Raw genomic sequence first — 21,978 nt, forward strand, 5'->3', positions numbered from 1 at the left:
GTTTAAAAGTTCAAAGACTTCTCCCAGATACTGAAATCTGTACTAGAGTGAAGAAAACGCAATAAGATTTATGTAAAAACCAACAAGTTGATCAAATTCAAGTAGTGAAAATATATATTCATATGTATTATTCATGTGTAAAGCTGGCTACATAATGCATGTTTCTAACAGACAACATGTACTTTTTCTTCAAATATTTGTGCTAGCCTTTGTTTAATGTGTCTAGTTCAGATTAAAAGCAGAAAGACTGCAAGTAAAGCAGAAACTGAATGGATGACTGTCGCCCTCTGCTGGTTGGAGACAGAACTGTTCAGGAATCTGGTTTTATTTTGAAGGACCGTCCAAGAAGAAGAATCAGAGGGAAAATTAGACTTTAAGGAACTTAAATGTAAAATACTTTGTTGTTTTTTCTTAGATGTTTTTCTTGACTCATTTGACTAAGAAAAGTGCAGTTTTCTTTTTAACTGCTTTATTAAATCATCTTCAGTCAGTTGTCCTTTAAATGGCGCTTTTTCCTGTTTATATTTAAGGACATATCTGACACCTTTTATTCATAATTACTTCAGTAAGTAGTGTGTGTGCTTAAATGAATAGTTTAAACCAAAGTTCCCAAAGTTTTTTAGTTTCTAGTTTCCAGACTGCCTGTTTTTCTTTCTTGATAATTTTCTATTTAGGCTTTGCTCTCATTAAACCAACTTAATTTCTTGTAATTTTACATCTTTGTTCTGTGAATATTAGGACTTTATTGTCATAATATTAACTTTATTCTTGTATTATTTTGACTGCATTCTCATAATATCTTCCTGTTTTGACCCTGATACTCAGTTGTACTTTATAAATATACATTTCCATTTCCCCTTTTACTCCTCCCTGGTTGCGCCCCTGTCGGTGGGCTTCAACGTCATCCCGACGTTTTTTCTAGTCACCCTAGTAACAACAAACGCTGCTGCTGGACCTCCTCAACCAATCATATTACACGTAGCGTCTGACGTCACTTGCCGTCAGCGCGTAGGGTTGGGTTAGTCCACCATCTTGGCTCAGGCTAGCTGACTCCTAGCTGAGAGTATGAGGAGAATCCGACAGAACCAAATTTCAGCCGAACCGACCGAACCAGGACTGTCTCACCAAGCGGACCGGAGCTAGAGGCCGGCGGCTCGAGCCGGACCTCCTCTCTCCCCGAAATAAAGTCCCAGCATCGGGAGGTTTCTGGCTGCTAACTCCCCGGCTAACTTCGGCGTTAAAGAGGAACTGTTGCTCCGGTTCCGTTTGGATCCATGACAGTTATAAACTTCCGGAAAAGGATCCGAGCCGAGCCGGGACAAGTAACCCAGGGCAGAGACGGGTGATGCCGCGAGGGAGTTCGTTGAGATAGAACCGAACCGAAGCCGGAGCAGCACGTCACTTTCTGACCCGCTAAGTTTGAGACAGGTGTTCCGGAGCGGAGCGGAGCGGCGGCGGCTTCATGACCGGACCTCCGTTACACTGACCTGGGTATCATGTCCACCAGGACCCCTCTGCCCACCGTCAACGAGCGGGACACCGAACAGGTGGGTCAGAACCGAAACGCATCTAAACTTTTTTCTCTTCAGCTGAATCATCTGATCTCCGAGCATCAGGGAGGAAACGGCTATTAGGAGCGTTTCCGGTGTTTTCTGAAACATTTCCAAACCCAGTGGGAGTCCTGAGGGTCCTAACCGGAACCTGGAGGTTCGGTCCGGATCCATTTGATCACAACTCCCAGATCTATCGCTCCAAAATCTGCCAGGGACTAAGAATCTGATCCAGAGGGTTCTGGTAGAAATCTGTTTTTATTCCAGCCTGTTCTAGCTTTACCAAGGTTGTCAAAACTTTCCTCGCATTCTTCTAGTAGCTCAAAGTGTTTTTATTTCTATGAGTTTCCATAGAAACTGTTGCTGTGCACTGCCAGTCAGCTGGCTGAAAGGACACAATAAGATACATTTGACTTGTCTGAGACACATAGAGCTATCTATTCTAATAGTTAAAACATCAAATATTCTTAAAACTCATTAATACATACAGTTTAGAACATTTTTGGTAGCTAACATTTTCTGCTCTGTGGGTTCAGCCAATCAGCACCATGGAAAATAAATGGTGCTCCTGCATTGGCTGCTGTTGAATAATTTAAAATCTCACCAGGCTGCTAGCAGAAAGTATTGAGTCGTCAACTGGAGTAAAACCGATGACATCAGCTCTTCTGATGGTTTCCACAAGCAGAGCATATGTGAGGTCAGACACTGATGTTGGATAAGAAGGTTAAGAGTTTCAGTTCCTCTGGATAAACTTGGATGTTTGTTAAATAATGGTGACCACAGACCCATAAAGAAACAATCTGTATCAAATAAAACAAAGGAACTTTTCCAGGAATCTTTTGAAGTTGCACAAAAACAAATAAATATTGTGATGTGGGAACCGCTGGTAGTTGGTTGACTTTATTGTTGTGACAAACACTGGAGTCTTAAAGGAACAGCATCATTTTTCTGTTCGGCAGCAGACTGCAGGCTAAATACTGATCATTATCATTTTTACTCTCAACCAGTCTAATAATCTGAACAGTTATATTTACTGGAAAAACAATCACAGTTGCTCCATAGTAAGAACATGTCTTTGAGATATTATGTAGAAATACTTTAGTGATGATTTTAAATATGATTAGCCAACATTTTCTTCATTACTGTTTTTGCTTTGTGATTTTTATCAGATATTTTCATAAAGAAGTTCTGTGATTGCTAAATTTCTCTGATGTTATGACTAGTTATGATTCAAAGTGTTGCGCAGCTTTTACTGTAATAATCACAGTTATGTTGTTTTTGTAGAAGGAAATGTTGCTTCTCTGTTTTACACAAAGGCAAATAGATTATGTTCTGGATTTTTATTTTAAACAATTTTTTTATTCAGGATTATCAGACTATAATAATTTCCAATAAGTATAAAATCTACAGTAAAGACAAATGAATATTTATTTATTAATTTCAGGTATCTTAACCTAAAACAAAAACATTAAAGAAGTTATTCCTCTGTCTGATGACATAACAAGTTTTAATGTTTATATTGGTTTTTATATTATGATTCAGACATAAATCTGTTTTTAATAAGACCGTTTTTGAGGCCTCTGATGTTACCATGCTGGTTTTTCTAGTTAAAATAATCCATGGCTGCCGTTTCTAAATCATAAATGAGAATCAATTATTGTTTATTTGCCAAACCGATTTATTTTTACCTCCATGAAACAAACAAAGTTTCAAGGTGAGAGTTTCAAACCGGATTTGTCTCTTTAGAGAATCTCTGCCTCACATTTCTATAATTTGCGTCTTAAACTCTTTAATTTACCATAAATGTAAAAGAAACCTTCAAAAAGAAACAGATTTATTTTCTTCTCCCTCTTTATCATTATTCCTCCTCTAAGCATCAGCATGCAGGACGGGTCAGAACAGGGAGATTAATCACATTAGTCATGATTAATTATTGAAATCGTCATCAACTGATTTAGTAATCGATTAATGGTTAGCTGGAGTTAACATGTTTTACTCAGTCAACCATAATTTAACGAGGCTTCAAACCATAAATTTTGTCTTGATGAATTTTAATAATTGGATGAATGGTTTCAACCCTTCCTCAGATTAAACCCGTCCCTCCGGTACCGCCCTCCGAGGTGACGTCATGCGATCTGGACGTCTTGAAGCGTCGCTCTTGTGCTCTGACTCTTCCCTCCTCTTGTTCTCCTGGTCCTTCTGCTGCTCTGTAGATTCACATCAACCCGGATGAAGTTCCAGTCTGACAGAACGGTCCAAACGGTTTGGGTTCAGGTTGACCCATGTTGTTTTGCTTCCTTGTTTCCCAGCATGCACCGGGGGAAGACGGGCGCGGTGAGGCGCTGCCCCGCCCCGTCCGCTCCGCCCGCTGTAAGAACGCCGCCGCCGTCACCGCGGACGACGCGCCGCACGTGGGAAACTACCGGCTGCTGAAGACCATCGGGAAGGGGAACTTCGCCAAAGTGAAGCTGGCCCGGCACATCCCGACGGGCCGGGAGGTGAGACTGGGCCGGACGCGGTTCTGGGACACGCTCCAGAACCGACACCAGTTCTGACCCGTACCTTTACCTTTCAGGTGGCCATCAAGATCATCGACAAGACCCAGCTGAACCCAACCAGCCTGCAGAAGGTGAGACTAGCATCAGAACCGAGTCCAGGCATGTTTAACAGAGCCAGAACCGGGTCTGGGTGTGTTTAACATCCTGCTGTGTTTCTGTCTCAGCTGCTCAGAGAGGTTCGCATCATGAAGAACCTGAACCACCCCAACATCGGTGAGTGCCACCTGGATCCGCCTGGATCCACCCGGTCCAACAGGTTCTGGTTCTGCTGGGCTTCATCTGGGCCTCTGGTACCATTTTAAAGCGCCCCACCTGTCCTACCTGTCTGCAGTGAAGCTGTTTGAGGTGATAGAGACGGAGAAGACGCTCTACCTGGTGATGGAGTACGCCAGCGGAGGTCTGTCACCTGCAGACTCACCTGGATTAAAGAAAAACACCTGGATCCACCTCTGATCTGTGTGTGTGTGTGTGTGTGCAGGTGAAGTGTTCGACTACCTCGTAGCTCATGGGAGGATGAAGGAGAAGGAGGCCAGAGCTAAATTTAGACAGGTAACGCTCCCAAACCCCCCGTTGCCATGGTAACGCAGACATCCCATAACACAGAAGTAGAGCAGGTGGTTTTAGCAGGTCAGCCTGCCGCAGAGCCTCTGAGCCAGGCAGCAGCAGAGGGCTGCAGGGATATCTGCTGTGAAATAATATTCTTCTTTATTATTATTCAGGTTCAGGTGCTTGAAATCCTTGAAATGCTTGAATTTCATTGAGTTGTTTTCAAGGTTTGGAAACTGTTGGATTTCTGTAAAGTCCTTAAAAATGCTGCACAGGTTTCAATAAATTTGATTAAAACCCTGAATTTGGAAAAGTTATTTACAGTTGGAACCAGAAATGTAAAGGTAATAAAAAGACGTTTCCTCGAATTTAAATCAAACTTTTGTGTTTTAGGTTCGTTAGAATCACCATAAATATTTCTATTTGTATAAAAACCAGAAAACTTAACAGACATTTTTTAGAGATTCTTGTGTAACTTTTTTGGAGCAGCCAGGTTAGTGTTACTTTACCTTGACCCGCTGCACAATGTACAGTTACAAGATATTAATAACAGGAATAAATAATATATAATACTGAATTGTTTGTTTTCTGAAAACATATCTTGAAAATGCTTGTATGTCACTGTGGGAAAACCCTGTTTTAAATATTTAATAATGAAACGTGTAAAATCCTTAAACTCTACATAAACCAGTGATTATTAAATTATGATTAAACCTGAACGTTTCTCTCTCAGATCGTCTCTGCAGTTCAGTACTGCCATCAGAAGCACATCGTTCACCGAGACCTTAAGGTAACTCCGTTTTCCCAGCCGCCTTGAATGCACCACGGACAGCAGTGCCGTTTTAGGTCTCCTCCTCCTCATCCTCTTCCTCCTAATCCTTTTCTCCTCCTTTTCCTCCTCATTTTTTACTTTTCTTCCTCCTCCTCTTCACCCTCCTCCTCTTCCTCCTGCAGGCGGAGAATCTCCTCCTGGACGCCGATATGAACATAAAGATCGCCGACTTCGGCTTCAGCAACGAGTTCACTCTGGGCGGAAAGTTGGACACGTTCTGCGGTTCGCCTCCGTACGCGGCGCCAGAACTCTTCCAGGTAACGGACCTTCCCCAGGCCCGGCCCGGGTTCTGGTCCCATCAGAACCTGGGTCAGCCTGTTCCTGCTGCTGCGTTCAGGGTAAGAAGTACGACGGGCCGGAGGTGGACGTCTGGAGTCTGGGTGTGATCCTCTACACGCTGGTCAGCGGGTCGCTGCCGTTTGACGGACAGAACCTGAAGGTGGGTCTCCGTCCGGTCCGGAACCGCCTCCGGGTGTTCCTGGACCCCGGAACCGTTTGGACCGGTGCGTTTGTGTCTGCAGGAGTTGAGAGAGCGAGTTCTGCGGGGGAAGTACCGGATCCCATTCTACATGTCGACGGACTGCGAGAACCTGCTGAAGCGCTTCCTGGTTCTGAACCCGGGCAAGAGAGGAACGCTGGAGGTCAGGAGGTCATCACACACGGCCAATCAGAGCCCATTAACCAATCAGAAAGCACTTCCCCAGAGCTCCACCCGCCTCAGAACCGTTGGGTCCGAATCGTCTTTCCTCTGTTTCAGCAAATCATGAAGGATCGCTGGATCAACGGTGGCGACGAAGACGAGCTGCTGCCGTACGTGGAGCCAGAGCTGGACATCAGGGACCAGAACAGAATCGGTATGCATGGACACACACACACACACACACACACACACACTCCCTGACTGGCGTGTCGTCCTCAGACCTCATGGTCCAGATGGGTTACTCCAGAGAGAAGATCAACGATTCGCTCTCCAAGATGAAGTACGATGACATCACAGCCACCTACCTGCTGCTGGGACGCAAGGCCGCAGAGGTGAGCAGTTGCCACGGTAACAAAAGGTAGACCCGCCCTGCCCAACAGGAAGTGACCCTTGTGTATGTTCAGATGGATGCGGGCGGAGCCTCCTCCCTGCTGAAGCCTCATTCGTCCAGCAGCCATTCCCCTGCCCACCTGCTGAGTCAGCGCTCCTCCTCCAAACAGAGGAGGTTCAGCGACCAAGGTACCAGAACCAGAACCGGGATCGGATCCGGTTCTTCCGTCAGCCTCTAAGCCCCCCTCTCCTCCTCAGCTGCTGCCAGGAAGGCGGAGGCGGAGCCAAAGCCGGACGCTAACAGGAAGCCGGGTGCCGGGGAGGCGGGCAGCCCGTTGCTAGGCAACGCCAACAACCCCAACGTAGGGGACATCCCAGATCGCCGGAAAGCGCCAGCTACAACTGCTGTGAGTGTTTTTGGTTTGGGGGGGCGGAGCCTCGGTTCCAGCATCCAATTGGTGCGGCTCTGTGTTTCAGGCGTCCAGCATGACGAGGAGGAACACGTACGTCTGCAGCGCCACCGACAAGTCGTCCGCCTCCGCCGTCCACAACGGCAAGGAGAACAGGTAACGCCGCCCCCCGCTGGTCACACCCAGGCTCGCACGCCGACCTTTAACCTCCGCCGCCTCTCCCCCAGCTCCTCCGGCTCGCCTGCTAAGCGCTCGGTGGGCGGGGCCTCCACCCACAGCGTGAGCAGCGGGGCCACGCCCCCCGACCGGCTGCGTTTCCCCCGCGGCACAGCGAGCCGCAGCACCTTCCACGGCGGCCAGCTGAGGGAGCGCCGCACCGCCACCTACAACGGCCCGCCCGCCTCGCCCAGCCTGTCCCACGACGCCACGCCGCTGGCCCAGGCCCGCAGCCGCGCATCGTCCAACCTGTTCTCCAAACTCACCTCCAAGCTCACCAGGAGGTACGCACCGAACATCGTCCTTCCACTGAACTACACAATACTGCTTCAGTAATTATTTACCTCTAAAGCTAAATACTTCCTTCCTCGTTTCCCTCTTTACATTTTCTTCCTTCCTTTGCTGACTGTTTCTTTCTGATCCGACTGAAAGACTCGGATAAAACTACGAATCCCATGATGCAACACAGCAGCAGAAGGATTTTATTTCAGGAAGTTCAGCTTTTTGTTCCCGTCTGTTGAAAGAAAATTATTTTATCATCAAAATAAATAATACTAAATAACTCAGTTTAAGAAATAAATATTTATACATTCATAAAAATAATGAAATCATCAGGTTGATATTAAAACATTTATCAACATTTTATGTAAAATGTCTTGAACTGATTATTCCAGGATCAGGTGTGAATACTTTCCAGTGCAGTAGCTTCATAAATAGCCAACCGTTTTTTATTTTTGGCACCGAGCTTTGGACCTGCTGCTGGTCCGGCCCCTAACCAGACAGGAAGTCAGGATGCATCATTTCCTGTTGCTGTTAGCTGTTCTGCAGGTTTTTCCTGTGATTTACGCTCTGCTTCTTCTTCTCCTCCTTTCGGCTGGCAGAGCGCCGTCAGAGGCGGAGAGGAACGGCAGACCGGAGGGGTCCAGGTGCGTAGAGCGAGACGGCCAATCAGAGCGCAGCGTCTGGAGAACGTTAACATCTTCTTCTCCTCCCTCCAGCCGCGCCATGACGTCCGACCAGGGGGAGGAGCCGGCGTCCCCCTCTGCGCCGCACTCCAAGGATGCCAAGCCGCGCTCGCTGAGGTTCACCTGGAGCATGAAGACCACGTCGTCCATGGAGCCAGCGGACATGATGCGCGAGATCAGGAAGGTCCTGGACGCCAACAACTGCGACTACGAGCAGCGCGAGGCCTTCCTGCTGCTCTGCGTCCACGGTGACGGGCACGCCGACAGCCTCGTCCAATGGGAGATGGAGGTCTGCAAGCTGCCCCGCCTCTCGCTCAACGGCGTCCGCTTCAAACGCATTTCAGGAACGTCCATCGCTTTCAAGAACATCGCCTCCAAAATCGCCAACGAGCTCAAACTATAGAGGGACTGGGAGGACTGGGATAGGAGGAAACAGGAAGTGGTTCAGGTGGACAGACAAGCACAGGAAGTGATGAACAGAAGGAAGTGACCCAACTGCCGTCTTCCTGTTTTTCTCAGCAGGATGACTCTGAGCTGTCTGCTGATTGGTTCCGGCTCGACGCTGTAGGCGGGGACAAGCTGACTTTGCTGCAAAGCATTCTGGGACTCTGAGTCCGGCTGTTAGCGTTTCCTCTTCAGAGTCTCTGTGTTTTTGTGAATGTAAATAGTTTCTCACCTTGTTGATTTTGTACATGTGAGCAGTCAGCTGATCCGACTGCAGCTCAGGCTCACCTGTGTCTCATTAAACACGTTGAACGCTTCACCGCGTCCTGTCGTCATGGTGACCAGAGGGAAGCTGTCTTCAGTTCACCAGACCTCCAGGCCGCGTTTCGTTTCAGTTTCAGCTGCAAGTTTCCACTAAAGTGTGAAATATTTTCAACTTTTTTGTTGATTTAAGATATAAAATTACAATAAAAGGCGATTTAAAATAAGATAATTTTATTAGTGAAAGCAGGTTGGAATAAGGCAAAAATAGTTAAATATCAAAGTGGAGGTAAGAGGATAAAATGTTTTTATTCAAATTACTTCAAGTAAAATGTTGATAAAGTTTACTTGAGTTTATTGATTATAATGTAACTACAGTCAGTTGAATAACATTGAACGGGTTAGTTAACCCCCTAACGCAGGGGTCTCAAACTTGCGGCCCGTGGGCCAACTGCGGCCTGTAGGACGATAGTTTGTGGCCCCCGTCTTAATATGAAAGTTTAATGTTAGTGCGACCCGCGAGTTTGATATAATTGGCACTTTTCAGTGTTGTGTGCAGAACGAACGAACTTACCAATCACGGTGGAGTATATTGCTCTCGGGGGCGGGACATCGGCCGGGCCTATTTGCATTTTCTATTTGTCATTATCTACATGCGGCGCAATTTCCGCGGCCACTCCTGCTTCACGTGCTTCAGCATCCAGTCTAGACCCGGAAGTTGCTGATCAGTGTAACATAATTAAGGTTAGGCGCTGTAAGGCTTGGGTTGTGTTTAAGGGACGGCAGATTCGTCAGGACGGTCAAAAACTCACAACCACACTGGTACTGGGAATGCCACAGTGTTGTCCTTTAATAAAAACGCTCTTCACCAATCTTACAAAGCCCGGTTGAACGGCTGCTATATTATCAGACATGAAAATTGAGCAGCGTCCAAACAACCCGTAACATTACTAAAAAGTTAGGGAGCTAATATGTCCATCTAGCATTTTTCTCCCACGCTCTCTACAGAGAAGCCGTGGTGCATACTTCTGACATCATTAGCAATACTAGAGTATCTTAAAGAGACACTACACAATTACGGCTGTTACAGCCAAATATGGTAATAGGCAATCAGAAAGGTTCGGCTGAGGAGACCGTGTGTGTGAATGCGGCCCAGCCTCACCCAGACTCTACCTCCAGCGGCCCCCGGGTAAATTGAGTTTGAGACCCCTGCTTTAAATGGTTGTAATTGCTGCAGTGACGCTGGTTGACCACCAGGTGGCAGCAGAGAAACCAGAGTGGAAATATCTGCTTTTACTTCTTGTTCTTTATTTCGCTCATAATTTTCATGCAGGTTTTAAATGTTGATGCTAAACGTGTTGGAGGCTAATCTGTCCAACTGAAACCAGATGTTTACATACATCTTTTCTTCTCTGGTTGATGTTGAATTGCATCAAACTTCTCTCATTTCAGGCCAAAATAAATTATTTCTATTTGCTAAAAACTTCAATACTGTAATGAGAAAAAATCAGAGAGGATCATAAGTTTACATAAATCCCAGTATTTGGTTGTGTTTTCTTTCACAAGCCTCAGTAGTTCATTCCTCTAACTTCCTGTCTGTCTTTAGTGTTCTGTATCTAAACCCAATTATTTCTAATTATTTAGCAAATAGAAATATTTTGTTTATTTGACCTGAAACAACAGTAATATGGTTTGATTAAACTTCAGACGGTGAAAATAAGGTGTATGTAAACTTATGGTTTTAACTCATTTCAAGTGATGATTAGGCCACATTTATGATTGCATAAAAAAAATCAATTACGGGTTTTTCTGTTGAAAAATGTTCCGCATCTTGCAGACCAAAAACAGGTCTTGAAGCCAAAACCAAGGTGTTGCAACGGCCTAGTCAAAGTCCACAGTGTTCTATGCAGAAACAAGCGTAAATTTAATTAAATCCGTGTTTGTAAATGAAGACAGGCGCTGAGTCTGGGCCACAGAGACTTTATTAGATATTTCAGATGTTAGATGGATCCAACAGGTGCAGATAAGGAAATAGAAAATCCTTCACATGTTGGAAGACTGCAGTCTAACCGAGCGGCTCTACGCGTCCCGCAGCGTCAGGACGGACAGTGAGGAAGAGGAGGAGGACGGGGGTGAGCGGGGCCAGTGAGGAAGAGGAGGGAGGACGGCGGTGTCGGGTTACAGTGAGACAGTTCACTTCTGTTCTGGCATCAAGTCGTTGATGGCCTCGCCGGCCTCCAGGCGCTTCTCCATGTTGACCAGCAGGTTGACGCCGTCCACCACCATCTGGACCAGCTCCACCTCCGAGAAGCCCAGGCGGTCCGCGTTGGAGATGTCGAAGACTCCGCCCACCGCTGCGGTGTCAACGCCGCCTGAGACGCAGACAGGAAGTCAGTGGTACGCACAATTAACATGCTAATAACGGAGCTAATAGCTTAGCACTTTAGTTAACTTTGAAAAAGTTTACAGCTCTTCTTCCTAAATGAATTTTCCAGATGAATTCTCAAGCACTTATTTAATTGCTGAAGTACTTCCACTAAACTACTAGCGGCGCAAATTTTTCACTTAGCACTTTAGCTAACTTGGAAAACGTTTAGCGTTCTTATCTTCTGCTAAATATAATTTCTGGATAAATCCTAAGCTGATAATTGACTTGGCCGCAGTGGTGGGCACACTTCCACTAATCAAGCTAAAAATGTATCTTATTAACTAAATTTAGCAAGGCAGCTAAATAATTAGTTTGAGACCAAATAATTCACTAGCAACCTAAATCTATTTAGCCTGAAGCTAAATAGTTAGCTCAATAATTATATTTAGCTTGACAAAATATTTACCCTCAAACTAAATGGTTATCACACAAAATATTGACATTGCAAACTAAATATTTAGTTAGCAAGCTAAATATTTAGCCTCAACTATACTCGCTAACTATATTTAGCTTGTTACCAAAAATAATTAGAACTGAACTAAATATTTTGTTTCCAAGCTAACTACATATTTAGCTTCATGTTGAAATAAATGAATGAATATCCTGGTGAAAATAGAACTGAAAAAAAGAACCACCATTTTTATCTCAACAGGCTAAATAACAACTTTACAAATGATACCCTGTGTTTGCTAATGGCGCTCTACACCGCCCCCTATAGTCTACCTTCACAGAGTACAAATGCTGCAGAAGTCGTCAGCCTGAGTCTGTTTTCCATGTTAATTCATGAAGCTCAAGTCAAGCCGGAGGCGGCGTACCTGTTCCTCGCTTCTGCAGCCGCAGCCTCTTCAGGATTTCTCCGAACTTCTCGTGCTTGCTGACATTTGGCAGCTTGACGTGAACGCCAGCCCTCAGCCCCGTCCCCAGGTTGGACGGGCAGGTGAGGACGTAGCCCAGGTGCTCGTTCCACATGAACTCGTGTCCTCGGTTCTTAAACAAGTCTTCGATCTGGAGGAGATGGAGCAAACAGGTGAGACGAGGCGGCACAGGTAAAAGGTTCAGGTAGGGTTAGGGGGCGGAGCTTACTTTGGTGAGCCCGGTGCAGAAGCGTGTGAACACCTCGCGCATGTTGCCCCCCTTCTGCATGCTGATGACACGCAGGTGATCCTCCTCGTTCACCCACACCAGGAAGGTCTTGTTGTCGTTGTGCCTGCAGGTGATGGATGACGTTTGGGTCAGATCTAGATGGAGTGGCGGCCATATTGGCAGTTACCCAGGGCAGCATTAGGAAGGTGGGAGCCGGAAAGCTGCAGTACTTCCACTAAACTACTATTTAGTGAAAGTACACTAAATAGTAGTTGGTTATCTATTGCTTTTATGTAGCAATATAAAAGCAATAGAATAAACTAAGCTAAAAAATAAACTATGCTAATAGCAGAAATGTGCTCATTGTTGCACACTTAATGATTAGTCAGTGTGGTTTTCACAGGTTCTTTTATTCGATGAACGCTGTTAACAAACAAGAGCAACAGTGAGCGCCTCGCTGACCAGCCGTTACTGCGCTAAGTTGCTGTTGGCTCGCTGAGTCAGGAGTGCTCACTGAGCTCCATGTGCCAACTAGTGGCGAACTGCCGTAACTGCAGATTAATGCATCTCAGTTCAAGGAGAAGTGCAGCTTATGATTATAGTCAGCAGTCTTTAAATAAAGTAAGAAAAAGGGAGAGGTGTAATTATTTCTAATGTCCATTCTGTCACATCATTACTGCAGCCAAGTAAGTTAGCACATTAGAATTTATCCAGTTAGCGCTAGGTGCGCTAACTGTTTTCAAAGTCATCAAAAATACTAAAGCGCTAAATGAAAAATCAGCTCTGCTAGCAGACTGTGGAAGTGTGCCTTTAGAATTTATCCAGAAAACATTAGGAAAGCAAAGTGCGCTTAACAATTTAAAAGTCAGCAAAATCGCTGAACCACTACACAAAATATTTGCATACCTATTAGCACATAAGCGGAAGTGTGCTAAAAGCTGCAGCCAAGTAAGTTGGGGCTTTACATTTTATCCAATAAAATTCAGGGGAAGCTAAGTTACCTAAATGTTTTCAGAGTTAGCAAAACACTAATCAAAAAATTACTTCAGCACTTAGCACATTAGTGGAAGTGTGCTAATAGCTGAGCTAACGTGCTAATAGCTGAGTGTGTTGGGAACGTACTGACCAGATGCCGCGTGCGTCGGGCCAGTCGCGCGCCATCCCAGACGCCAGCAGCAGAGGAGAAACGGGCTTGTCAAACAGGAAGTGGTCATCGATCAGCTGCTGTTGCTCCTCATCAGTCATGTTCTTCAGGGCGTAGTATTTCCCCTTCAGGTCTCCTTCCAAAGAGTCCAGAGCTGCAGGCAGAGAGAAACCGGGTCAGAACCGACGGGTCGGAGGTATGGTGCACCGAGTGGCTGTGGTCAGACGGTTGAGTGTTTGGGTCGCATGTCAATGCTGCTGCCATTTTGTATTTTAAAGAAACATCAAATAATGTGGATTTTGGTTCTCTAGACTCTGAAATTATTATTTCCAAATGAAATGCAGAACAGTTTTCCTTCCACTAACCTTTCTATTAATATGTTTCTATTAATACATTTGCACAGTCAGCGTCTCTAGAAATGTCCTTCTATGGTTTTTATGGGTTTATTAGTGTATGGAGCTGAATTAGGGCGATAAGGACTGTTAAAGAAATAAAATTGAAAAAAAGTTCAAAATTACTTTTCAGGTTCAATGGGTTTTTTTCAGCAAACCTTATTATATGGAGCTAAATTAGGGACACAAAGTTTGTAAAAAAATGTAACTAAAAATGATTTTCAGGGTCAACTATGTTTTCTTTAAGTTCTTTTTTGCAAACTTAATCATATGGAGCTAAATTAGGGCTGAAAGGTTTGTAAAAAAGATTGAAACTTAAAAATTGCGGTTTCACTTGTTTTTTGTGTGTGTGTAAACTTTAATGTATGGAACTAAATTAGGGAAATAAAATTTATTTAGGAAAAACTTAAACAAAAGGACATTAAATTAAAAAAAAGGTTCAAAACATTTCTCAGAATCAATGCGTTTTGTCAGTTAAGTTTTGTTTTTCTGTTTCAAATTTGCTTGTTTTTTTAAACAAAGTTTTTTTTGTTTTTTTTACTGCAATTTAGCTCCATATTCACAGTGGTTTCTAATCTCTACGAATACTGCTGGTCTACTGAATGCTTAAACTATCAAAAAATTAATAACTCTTGTGTATTTTTCATGCTTGTTTCTGTTAAAGTTTCCAAACGTACGTTTATTGGTTTCCCAGGAAATGCTGCCACTCATAAGATGGCTTCTATCGGGCAGTGAAGCCTCCATTATGCCTGAACACTTTTCAGGATGTGGTCATGTGGATTATCAAATTCAACCACATTTAATCCGACTTGATCTTGTGATGAATCAGGAATATAAACTAAAATTATAAACAGATTTTGATTCTTCATAAGGAGCTAATTTTTTATTATTATTGATTCAACAGATCAGCTGCCGTCAGATGTTTATCTTAACAGAAATAGTCCTGGTTTCTACCAGCAGGGGGCAGCAGAGTGTCCTCTTGTATTTTTGTTCAGCTTGAATATAAATCGGCTGAGCTCATTAGGAGTTTCTCTGACGCTCTGCTCACGGTTACGTAACGGTTTGGTCTGTTGGCCAACCCGCTCACTGAGGCATGATGGGTAGTCTATAAATAAAGACTTATCCTTATCAGACAGCGCGAAATAAACCCGGAATGATTCAGAGAATCCCTGCATGCTCGGGTTGTCCCTGAACGCAGCATGATGTGATGCTAACGGTACGATGCTCCTTCACATCCGGTTCGGTTCCGTTACATAACAATACGGCTCTGATCTGGTGACTAACCTGCCTCACTTTCTCCAAACACCTGAAACCTGAGCTTTACCTCACACCTGATTTTTATTTAAGTGATAATTAGTCAAACTGCCGCGGCTGGATGAATCACGGGGCCGGAAACTGAATCCTGTGAGTAAAAGCAGCCATTTTAACTGCAGGCTGCCGCTTTTATCAGAAAACTCGTTAGGGATTAATTATTCAGTAATGTTCACTGTGGGATGCATTCATTTATAAATGTCAAAAGTTTCAATCTAAATATTTACTTAGGTAGCTAACTAAATACAGATTAGCTAGCTAACTAAACATTATTTACCTAGTTAGCCAGCTAAAGACTTGGCTAGCTAAATGTTTCATGAGAACTCTGTTTAGCTAGATAAATATTTAGTGAGCACGCTAATAATTTAACTCTAAACTAAATATTTAACTAGCTATACATTTAATTTTCAATTCACTTGCCAATCAGTAGAAGTGGACTATCAAAATAAAAGCTGACCCTGTGCAGATTGATCGCTAAATGTCTGGATTGCCTTTAAAACGGCTCAATGTTTGGTTTTAGTTGAAATGTTCAAGAAAAGAGGAAAATAAACTCTGATGAAGAGATGATTGAAACGATTTAGAAACGGGATCTTAGAAGTTTGGAAGAACCAGCTTTTACTTTGGTAGTCCACTTCTGGTCGTCTTCAAGTAAATTTGCATATTAGCTAAATATTTTTCTCTGAGCTTAAAAAAATAGCTTAAACTAGACATTGAGCATGTCTGACAAATGTTTAATTTGAAGCTAAATGTTTAGCTTGCTAGTTAAATATTTAGTTAGCAAAACTGTGACATTTATAAATTAATAACATGGTGAAAATATGACTGAAAATGTTTTCTTATGACAGGCTAAATAACTGAAATTATTGCCGTTAATTTCTGACTGTGCAGGTTTACAGGCAGAAGCCCAGAGTTAGTTAGCATCCGGAAACAGACCAGAGCTGCTGCTGTACCTTCGATGGAGAGCTGCTCGATGGCGCGGCGCTCGCCGCGGCTGCAGTGCGGCGGCAGGCAGAAACCACGGATGCTCCTCCCGGTCCGAACCCGAGAGCTCAACACGTAGTTTGGGTCCAGATCGTCTCCGCCCTGAAGACAGAAAGGCAGAGTGAGTCCAACATCAGGTAGTACCGATTCAGCACCACGGACAGCGAACACAACCAGACCCAGGTTGGTTCTGAACGAGATTAGTTCACTGGTTCTGGTTTAGTTTACTCAGTTCACCTCCAGGTTTTCTGCGTTCAGGTCCGTCTTGTGTTTGTCTGACGGTTTGTATCCTCCGTGGCGGTCCTCGATCACGGGGTCCATCAGGTCCTTGAACACGTCGTACGTCTCCTCGTCTCCGGCCACGCAGCCCACCGTCATGATGAAGGGGTGACCTGCAGGGCGGCGCCGAGGGACAGAAAACGGAAACCTGTGAGCTTCGCTCGTTTTGATTTTCTGCAGCTGAACGTGATGATTCTGGATGTGAAGAAGATCAGCAGATCAGACAGGAAGCAGCGGCTCCCCGGGGAATTAACGAGCAGAAATAACTCGAGCTATCAAGTCAATCCAATTAGAAGGAATTAATGAACAGCAGCAGAACTGCAGGATGGATAAACAGTGTGACGCTCCTCCAATCCCATACCTGCTGATATCACCGCTTTGTTGCTTCACAAATAAAACATCCTTAAAACATTCAGCCATGTTGGCTGGTAGTTTGTCCTAAAGCTTCATAATCAGGAAAACAAATGTTAAAATTCCAACAGCCTCTAAATGCAGCGTGAGGATTTCTGATCTGATTAACAGGATCTGGGCTCTGATGAGGTTCTGACCCGGTGGAGCGTTCAGGTGTTTGAGCTTCGTCTCAGGTGTGTCTGTTCATCAGAATGATGTTTACATTTTAAGACCAACCATCCAGAATCATCCATTCATCTGCATACAGGTGGAGCAGTGGGGGGGCCAGGGGGGGCCCAGCGGGGCCAAAGACCCCACAGGGAAACTTTATGTTCTGGTTACAGTACAGCTAAAAACAAGTTTTTAACTGTAATTTTGTCTAGATTTATTTTTCCCCAGGACTCCATCAGAGAAATCTGATCTTAATTCAGATTTATAAATAAATAGATTACCTGCAGGGTTTTCTTTTTTCTGAAGGTTTTCTATGTTTATTTCATGTCTTCCTGATGGCTTCTATATTTAGTTGGTTTTTTTTTATCTGCGGGGTTTGTAACGTTATTTCTATATTATCTAAATGTTTTCTACATTTATTTTATACCTGCATATTATCTAGGTGTAGTTAATGTCTACCTGTAGGTTTTCTAGGTTCAGTTTAGTTTATTTGAAGGTTTTCTAGGTTTAGTTCTACATTACCTTCAGAGTTTTTATGTTTATCTTATGTTTACCTTCCATGGTGGTCTCCAGGTTTAGTTCATATTTCCTGAATGTTTCCCAAATCAATTTTTTTAACTTCAGGTTTTCTAGATTTAGTTCTACTTTATCATGTCTACAAACAGATTATCTTTAATAGGTTTTTACCTGAAGATCTTTCAGGTTTAGTTAATTTTTTTCCTGATGTGTTTCTGGATTTAGTTCTCCATTACCTGCAGGAGTTTTTCGGTTACTCTCTTTCTGTGTGTAACTCAGACCCAGCTCACGCCTGGAGCCCATTAACGTCGGTTTTTGTTTTTCCTCTCAGGATTCTCATCGGCCCCCTGCAGCTCCCCGTGGAGCCGCCTCTGTGACGTGTTTCCAGGTTGACTGGAGCAGGAACCAATCGTGTGGCTCCAGGTGAGACCGACCTGGGTTGTCGACGCCGGTCTGGATGAGGTCGTCCAGGGTGAAGCCGCTGGGCGTCTCCTTGTCGCGCAGCTGGGCGTACATGTCCAGCGTCAGAACCTTGGCCATGTGGTTGTTGTGCTGGCTGAGGTCGGGGAACTCCTGCTCCGCAGAGTAGTTCATCTTAAACTTGTTGTGAGTGTTTCCGAAAGGCATGATGACGTCTGGGCTGCCGACCTGGACCCACAAATAATCACAAAACCCATCAGAGAAGAACCTGGAACGGTAAATAATCAATCAAATCACAAAACTGAATATTTCATTTGGTCCAAACTTTTGATTCTTTTCTAGGTAAAAACTTCAGCATTTCATAAGTTAAATATTGATTTTAAAAACAAACAAAATCAATAAGCTACTCTAAATAATCGATTGTTTAATATCGAAACTGCTTCTGAAAGAAATGACAAAATGTAATATTTAGATATTTATTTTTAAGGGTTTTAAAAACAAAATTATCCTAAAAATAAAATCTCAAGTTAAATAAAATTAAAATAAAATCAATTTTCACGTTATTTATATGGAATATTTTTTTATTTAGGTCCAAATTTAATTGATTTTTAGACACAAACATTTGATTCTATTCTTGATTTTTAAAAAATAAATATTTCCTTGAATTAATTTAGTTTTGGTTGTTTCTTTTTTTCTAAAAATAAACCTTTAACTCTTCAAAATAAAATGTTAAAATAGTGAATTTTGTAAAGTAAGAAAAATTGCAAATGTATTCCACACTAAACAGAAATAAATGAGCCAATAAATTATCCTAAAAAATAATAAAATTCCAAGTGAAATAAAATCTTAATTTCTAGATTATTTATGGACCAAACCGGATCAAATTTAATCTATGCAGAATATTTTGTTGTTTTTAACACATAAACTTTTGATTCTAAATAAAAACCTCAAAATTTCTTTTGTTCAATATTGTTTTTTCAAAATAAACCTTTAAAAGGCCCTTCAAAATAAGTGTCTAAATATTTAGTTTTGTATTTTCTTGCTAAAGTATATTCAACATTATTAATTCATCAAATTTAATTTATGTAGAATATTTAATTTGGTCCAGACATTTTATTTTTTCAGACAGAAACCTTTTGATTCTGAGATAAAAACGTAAACATTTCAAAAGTTAAACATTGTTTTGTTTTTGTTGTGTTTTTTTTCCCCCAAAATAAATCTTTGAAAACTCCTTCAAAATAAAATGTTAAATATATAACTTTGCATTTTCTTGTTAAAGTAATGTACACATTACTAATGGAAGTAAATATTTCAACAAATCAAAACAAAACCAATAAATTCTCATTTTCCTCATCAACCTCAAGCTGGCCTTTCAAAATAAAAGGTTTTCCCTCCTTATCGTCAGGTTTCTGAATTTTGATGAGCTTTAAACACTAAATCTGATGAATTTCTGGTCCAACCGGATATTATTGATCCAGTGGAGATCGAAGCAGCAGAGATTGGTTTTAAATCAGAAATCTGTTGATCAGCTCTGAAGCGCAGAAGGTTTTTTAAAATGTACTTTTATTTATTTTTTTGTTTCTGACTCTTTAAATCCAGATTAACTCAGCCGGGAGAAATTAGCAGGAATTTAAAAAAAACATCAAAATATTACAAATCAGCAGAGAAGGTGCTCAGTCATGCAGCAGCGCATCATCATCATCATCATCATCATCAGCTGATTCTTCTTCTTGACCTTCAGGGTAGAATCGGAACCGCAGGTTTTCTGTTTTTGGTTCTGAATCAGCTGATTCTGGTTCGCGGAGGTTCGGGGTGTAATCTGGACCCTGACATGGCGGGGCGCGGCGCGGGAGGGGGGGGGGAGACACAAAGGGATTAAATGTGCGGGAGGCCGCGCAGTGACGCAGCAGCGGCGGGCCTGCTGCACGCGGCTGCGGCACCGCTCGCGCGACGCCCCGGTCGCCTTCAGCACCACCGGAACCAGGACCGGTTCCGAGCTTTAGAGCCGAACGTTCCCTGAAGGAATCAGAGGAACGAAATCGTTCCAAAGGGCGATAAATTCCCTGGATCTGAGCATGCGCTGTTGGCCGCTCCTTTGTTTGCGCAGATTAAAACGGGCGGATTTAAGGTGGTTCTGATGGTTCTGGTCCGGCCTGCAGGTGGATCCTGCAGAGCGGCGCGCGCATCCCGCTGCTGCGCAACACCTGAGCGCAGGACGGACCGCAAGGTCGGAGCTGACCCGCAGCGGCGCTTTGCGGCTCCGCTGCTGTTAACAAAGCGCATCAGCAGGTGCACAGCCCGCCTGGCTGCGTGGCTCCCGCATCACCCTGCCGAGGCCCCGCAGAATGAAGCGGCCCCTACCTGTGTTCAGTCTGAGGTGAGAAGCGCTCCGGATCTCCTGCTGCCGCTGCTGCTGCGGATTAAAGCGGCGCTCGCCTTTTATACGCGCCCCGCGCCTCCCATTGGCTCCTATTTACGGTCCATTCATTCCATTGGTCCGCGCGCTGCTGCGGACCACGTGACCAGCCTTCGTCCCGCCCCCTGTGTCTGCGGTCTGGAGTCAGATTCCTGCCGCAGTGCCTCTGAGCCGGTCAGGGAGGATGGAGATGTTGGCTCAGATAAAGCAGCTGTGGGCCGGCCTGATGTGTAAGCAAACTCTGCGACTCCAACAGAACCTGAATAAACCCCCAACAGGATAACAAATACACAGTGGTGGCTACAATTCAGCTGATCCACTAATAGCTAGCAGAGCTAGCTTTTAGCACTTAGCTCACTTAGCATCCCCTAAATTAGCTTTTCCAGATAAACTCTAAAGCGCTAATTTGCTTGGCTGGTTTGTAAACGTTCAGTTGAACAAAGTTTTGGACATTGGTTGTAAAGAATATTATAGATGTTTATATTCATGCTTTTATTTTGAAGCAGCAGTTTCATTTCCTGTCCTCGTGTTCTCTTTTCTCGTCCAAAAACTGTAAATGGCGACAACACAAGCAAACGAATGAAATACACAGAATAACACAACTTTACATAAACAAACAACCTGGAGGGCTAATCAAACTAACAGGCAAAAATCACATGTTTGAGAAACATATGTAGTGAGTGTCAACATGACTGAATTTAGCGCATTAGCAATAGCTTCCAATATCAATTTTAGCATTAGCTTCCACCATTTTAATATGGCACCTTAGCATTAGCTTCTGCTAAATGCCATAATGAAATGCCATAATGCTTTAGTGTTAGCAGAGCTAATGTTTCTGATTTGTGCTCCAGCGTTAGCGCTGCTCTGTTTTAGTTGGTGGTGTTCACTTAAATGCACCAGAACAAATGTCATTTAAATACCAACATATTTTAAAACAAAACCAACAGTGAAGAAGAAAAATCTTTGTTCTTTGAAGCTAACCATGAAGAAGGAAAACTTTTATTGTTAAATGTAAACAGGAGCGTTATTCAGAGCAGTTCAGCGTTTCTGGTTTGTGGTTATAAAACTAGAAGTTTGTTCTCCAAACTTGTAAACATGTTAACCTGTTAACAGGTTAACATGTTAACCTGTTAACCTCCTCAGAATCATGAAACATTTATTGGTTAGAAATACATTAGGTTTTTTTTAGGGCAGCTGCTAACGCTTGAAATGATGTTATGCAGAAACTAAAGACATAAAATATTCATGTCAGGCTTTACTCTACATGAAATGCAGAAACAGATTTAATAAAAAGCATCATTAATGCTGTTTTAATGTGTCACAAAAATGGATTTATCGACTGAAGGCTCTGCAGCAGGATGACAAACCGTCCTCAGAGGTGGACGGGATTTCTGTGGTGACTGAGCACTTTCTCCTGCAGCTCTGAATTATTCATCCGCAGTAGGATGCTGTGTGTGTGTGTGTGTGTGAGAGCGAGAGCGAGCTCAGGACATGGTGTATCCCACAGCAGCGTTCAATATCAGATTGTTAGCATCCAGAGCACTGAGTGAACCCTGTGAACCCGTTTGAGTCAGAATTCCTCCATGTTTGAATCTACTGGGAATAAAAATATAAAAACAGACAACTGGCATTCCT

At 43.5% G+C, this 21,978-nt stretch overlaps 2 protein-coding genes across 3 annotated transcripts; one reads left to right on the plus strand and one right to left on the minus strand.

The window, feature by feature from the left end:
• Positions 1 to 994: 994 nt before the first annotated feature.
• LOC114158768 (MAP/microtubule affinity-regulating kinase 3-like) lies at positions 995 to 8,868 on the plus strand. Of its 2 annotated transcripts, XM_028040606.1 has the most exons (18): positions 995 to 1,547; positions 3,860 to 4,048; positions 4,126 to 4,179; positions 4,273 to 4,321; positions 4,440 to 4,505; positions 4,587 to 4,657; positions 5,388 to 5,444; positions 5,609 to 5,743; positions 5,824 to 5,925; positions 6,008 to 6,127; positions 6,244 to 6,340; positions 6,406 to 6,518; positions 6,591 to 6,705; positions 6,775 to 6,923; positions 6,994 to 7,082; positions 7,154 to 7,426; positions 8,024 to 8,068; positions 8,141 to 8,868. In XM_028040606.1, exons 1-18 carry the CDS (start codon positions 1,497 to 1,499, stop codon positions 8,508 to 8,510), a joined length of 2,145 nt encoding a protein of 714 aa, XP_027896407.1. In that variant the 5' UTR covers positions 995 to 1,496; the 3' UTR covers positions 8,511 to 8,868. The 2 variants fall into 2 exon arrangements, with proteins under 2 accessions (XP_027896407.1, XP_027896408.1); XM_028040607.1 differs by lacking the exon at positions 8,024 to 8,068.
• Positions 8,869 to 10,776: 1,908 nt separating this feature from the next.
• LOC114158790 (creatine kinase B-type) lies at positions 10,777 to 20,460 on the minus strand. The gene is made up of 8 exons (XM_028040655.1): positions 20,289 to 20,460; positions 17,942 to 18,155; positions 16,389 to 16,543; positions 16,121 to 16,253; positions 13,450 to 13,621; positions 12,324 to 12,447; positions 12,056 to 12,245; positions 10,777 to 11,184 (listed from the first exon to the last, which is right to left on the minus strand). The coding sequence occupies exons 2-8, from the start codon at positions 18,132 to 18,134 to the stop codon at positions 11,006 to 11,008; spliced, it is 1,146 nt and encodes a 381-aa protein (XP_027896456.1). The 5' UTR covers positions 18,135 to 18,155; positions 20,289 to 20,460; the 3' UTR covers positions 10,777 to 11,005.
• Between the last annotated feature and the right edge of the window lie 1,518 nt (positions 20,461 to 21,978).

The sequence above is a fragment of the Xiphophorus couchianus genome, chromosome 15 (genome assembly GCF_001444195.1).
Source record: "Xiphophorus couchianus chromosome 15, X_couchianus-1.0, whole genome shotgun sequence".
Taxonomy (NCBI): Eukaryota; Metazoa; Chordata; class Actinopteri; order Cyprinodontiformes; family Poeciliidae; genus Xiphophorus; species Xiphophorus couchianus.

Bases quoted from the DNA above. Each gene is read 5' to 3' on its own strand.
- LOC114158768 (XM_028040606.1), top strand. From the start codon at position 1,497: ATGTCCACCAGGACCCCTCTGCCCACCGTCAACGAGCGGGACACCGAA. The intron at 5,926-6,007 runs GTGGGTCTCCGT...TTGTGTCTGCAG, and splicing joins TTGACGGACAGAACCTGAAG to GAGTTGAGAGAGCGAGTTCT. The intron at 7,083-7,153 runs GTAACGCCGCCC...CCTCTCCCCCAG, and splicing joins CACAACGGCAAGGAGAACAG to CTCCTCCGGCTCGCCTGCTA.
- LOC114158790 (XM_028040655.1), bottom strand. From the start codon at position 18,134: ATGCCTTTCGGAAACACTCACAACAAGTTTAAGATGAACTACTCTGCG. The intron at 16,544-17,941 runs GTCGGTCTCACC...GCCGCCCTGCAG, and splicing joins GACCGGCGTCGACAACCCAG to GTCACCCCTTCATCATGACG. The intron at 11,185-12,055 runs GTACGCCGCCTC...TCTGCGTCTCAG, and splicing joins GCTGCAGAAGCGAGGAACAG to GCGGCGTTGACACCGCAGCG.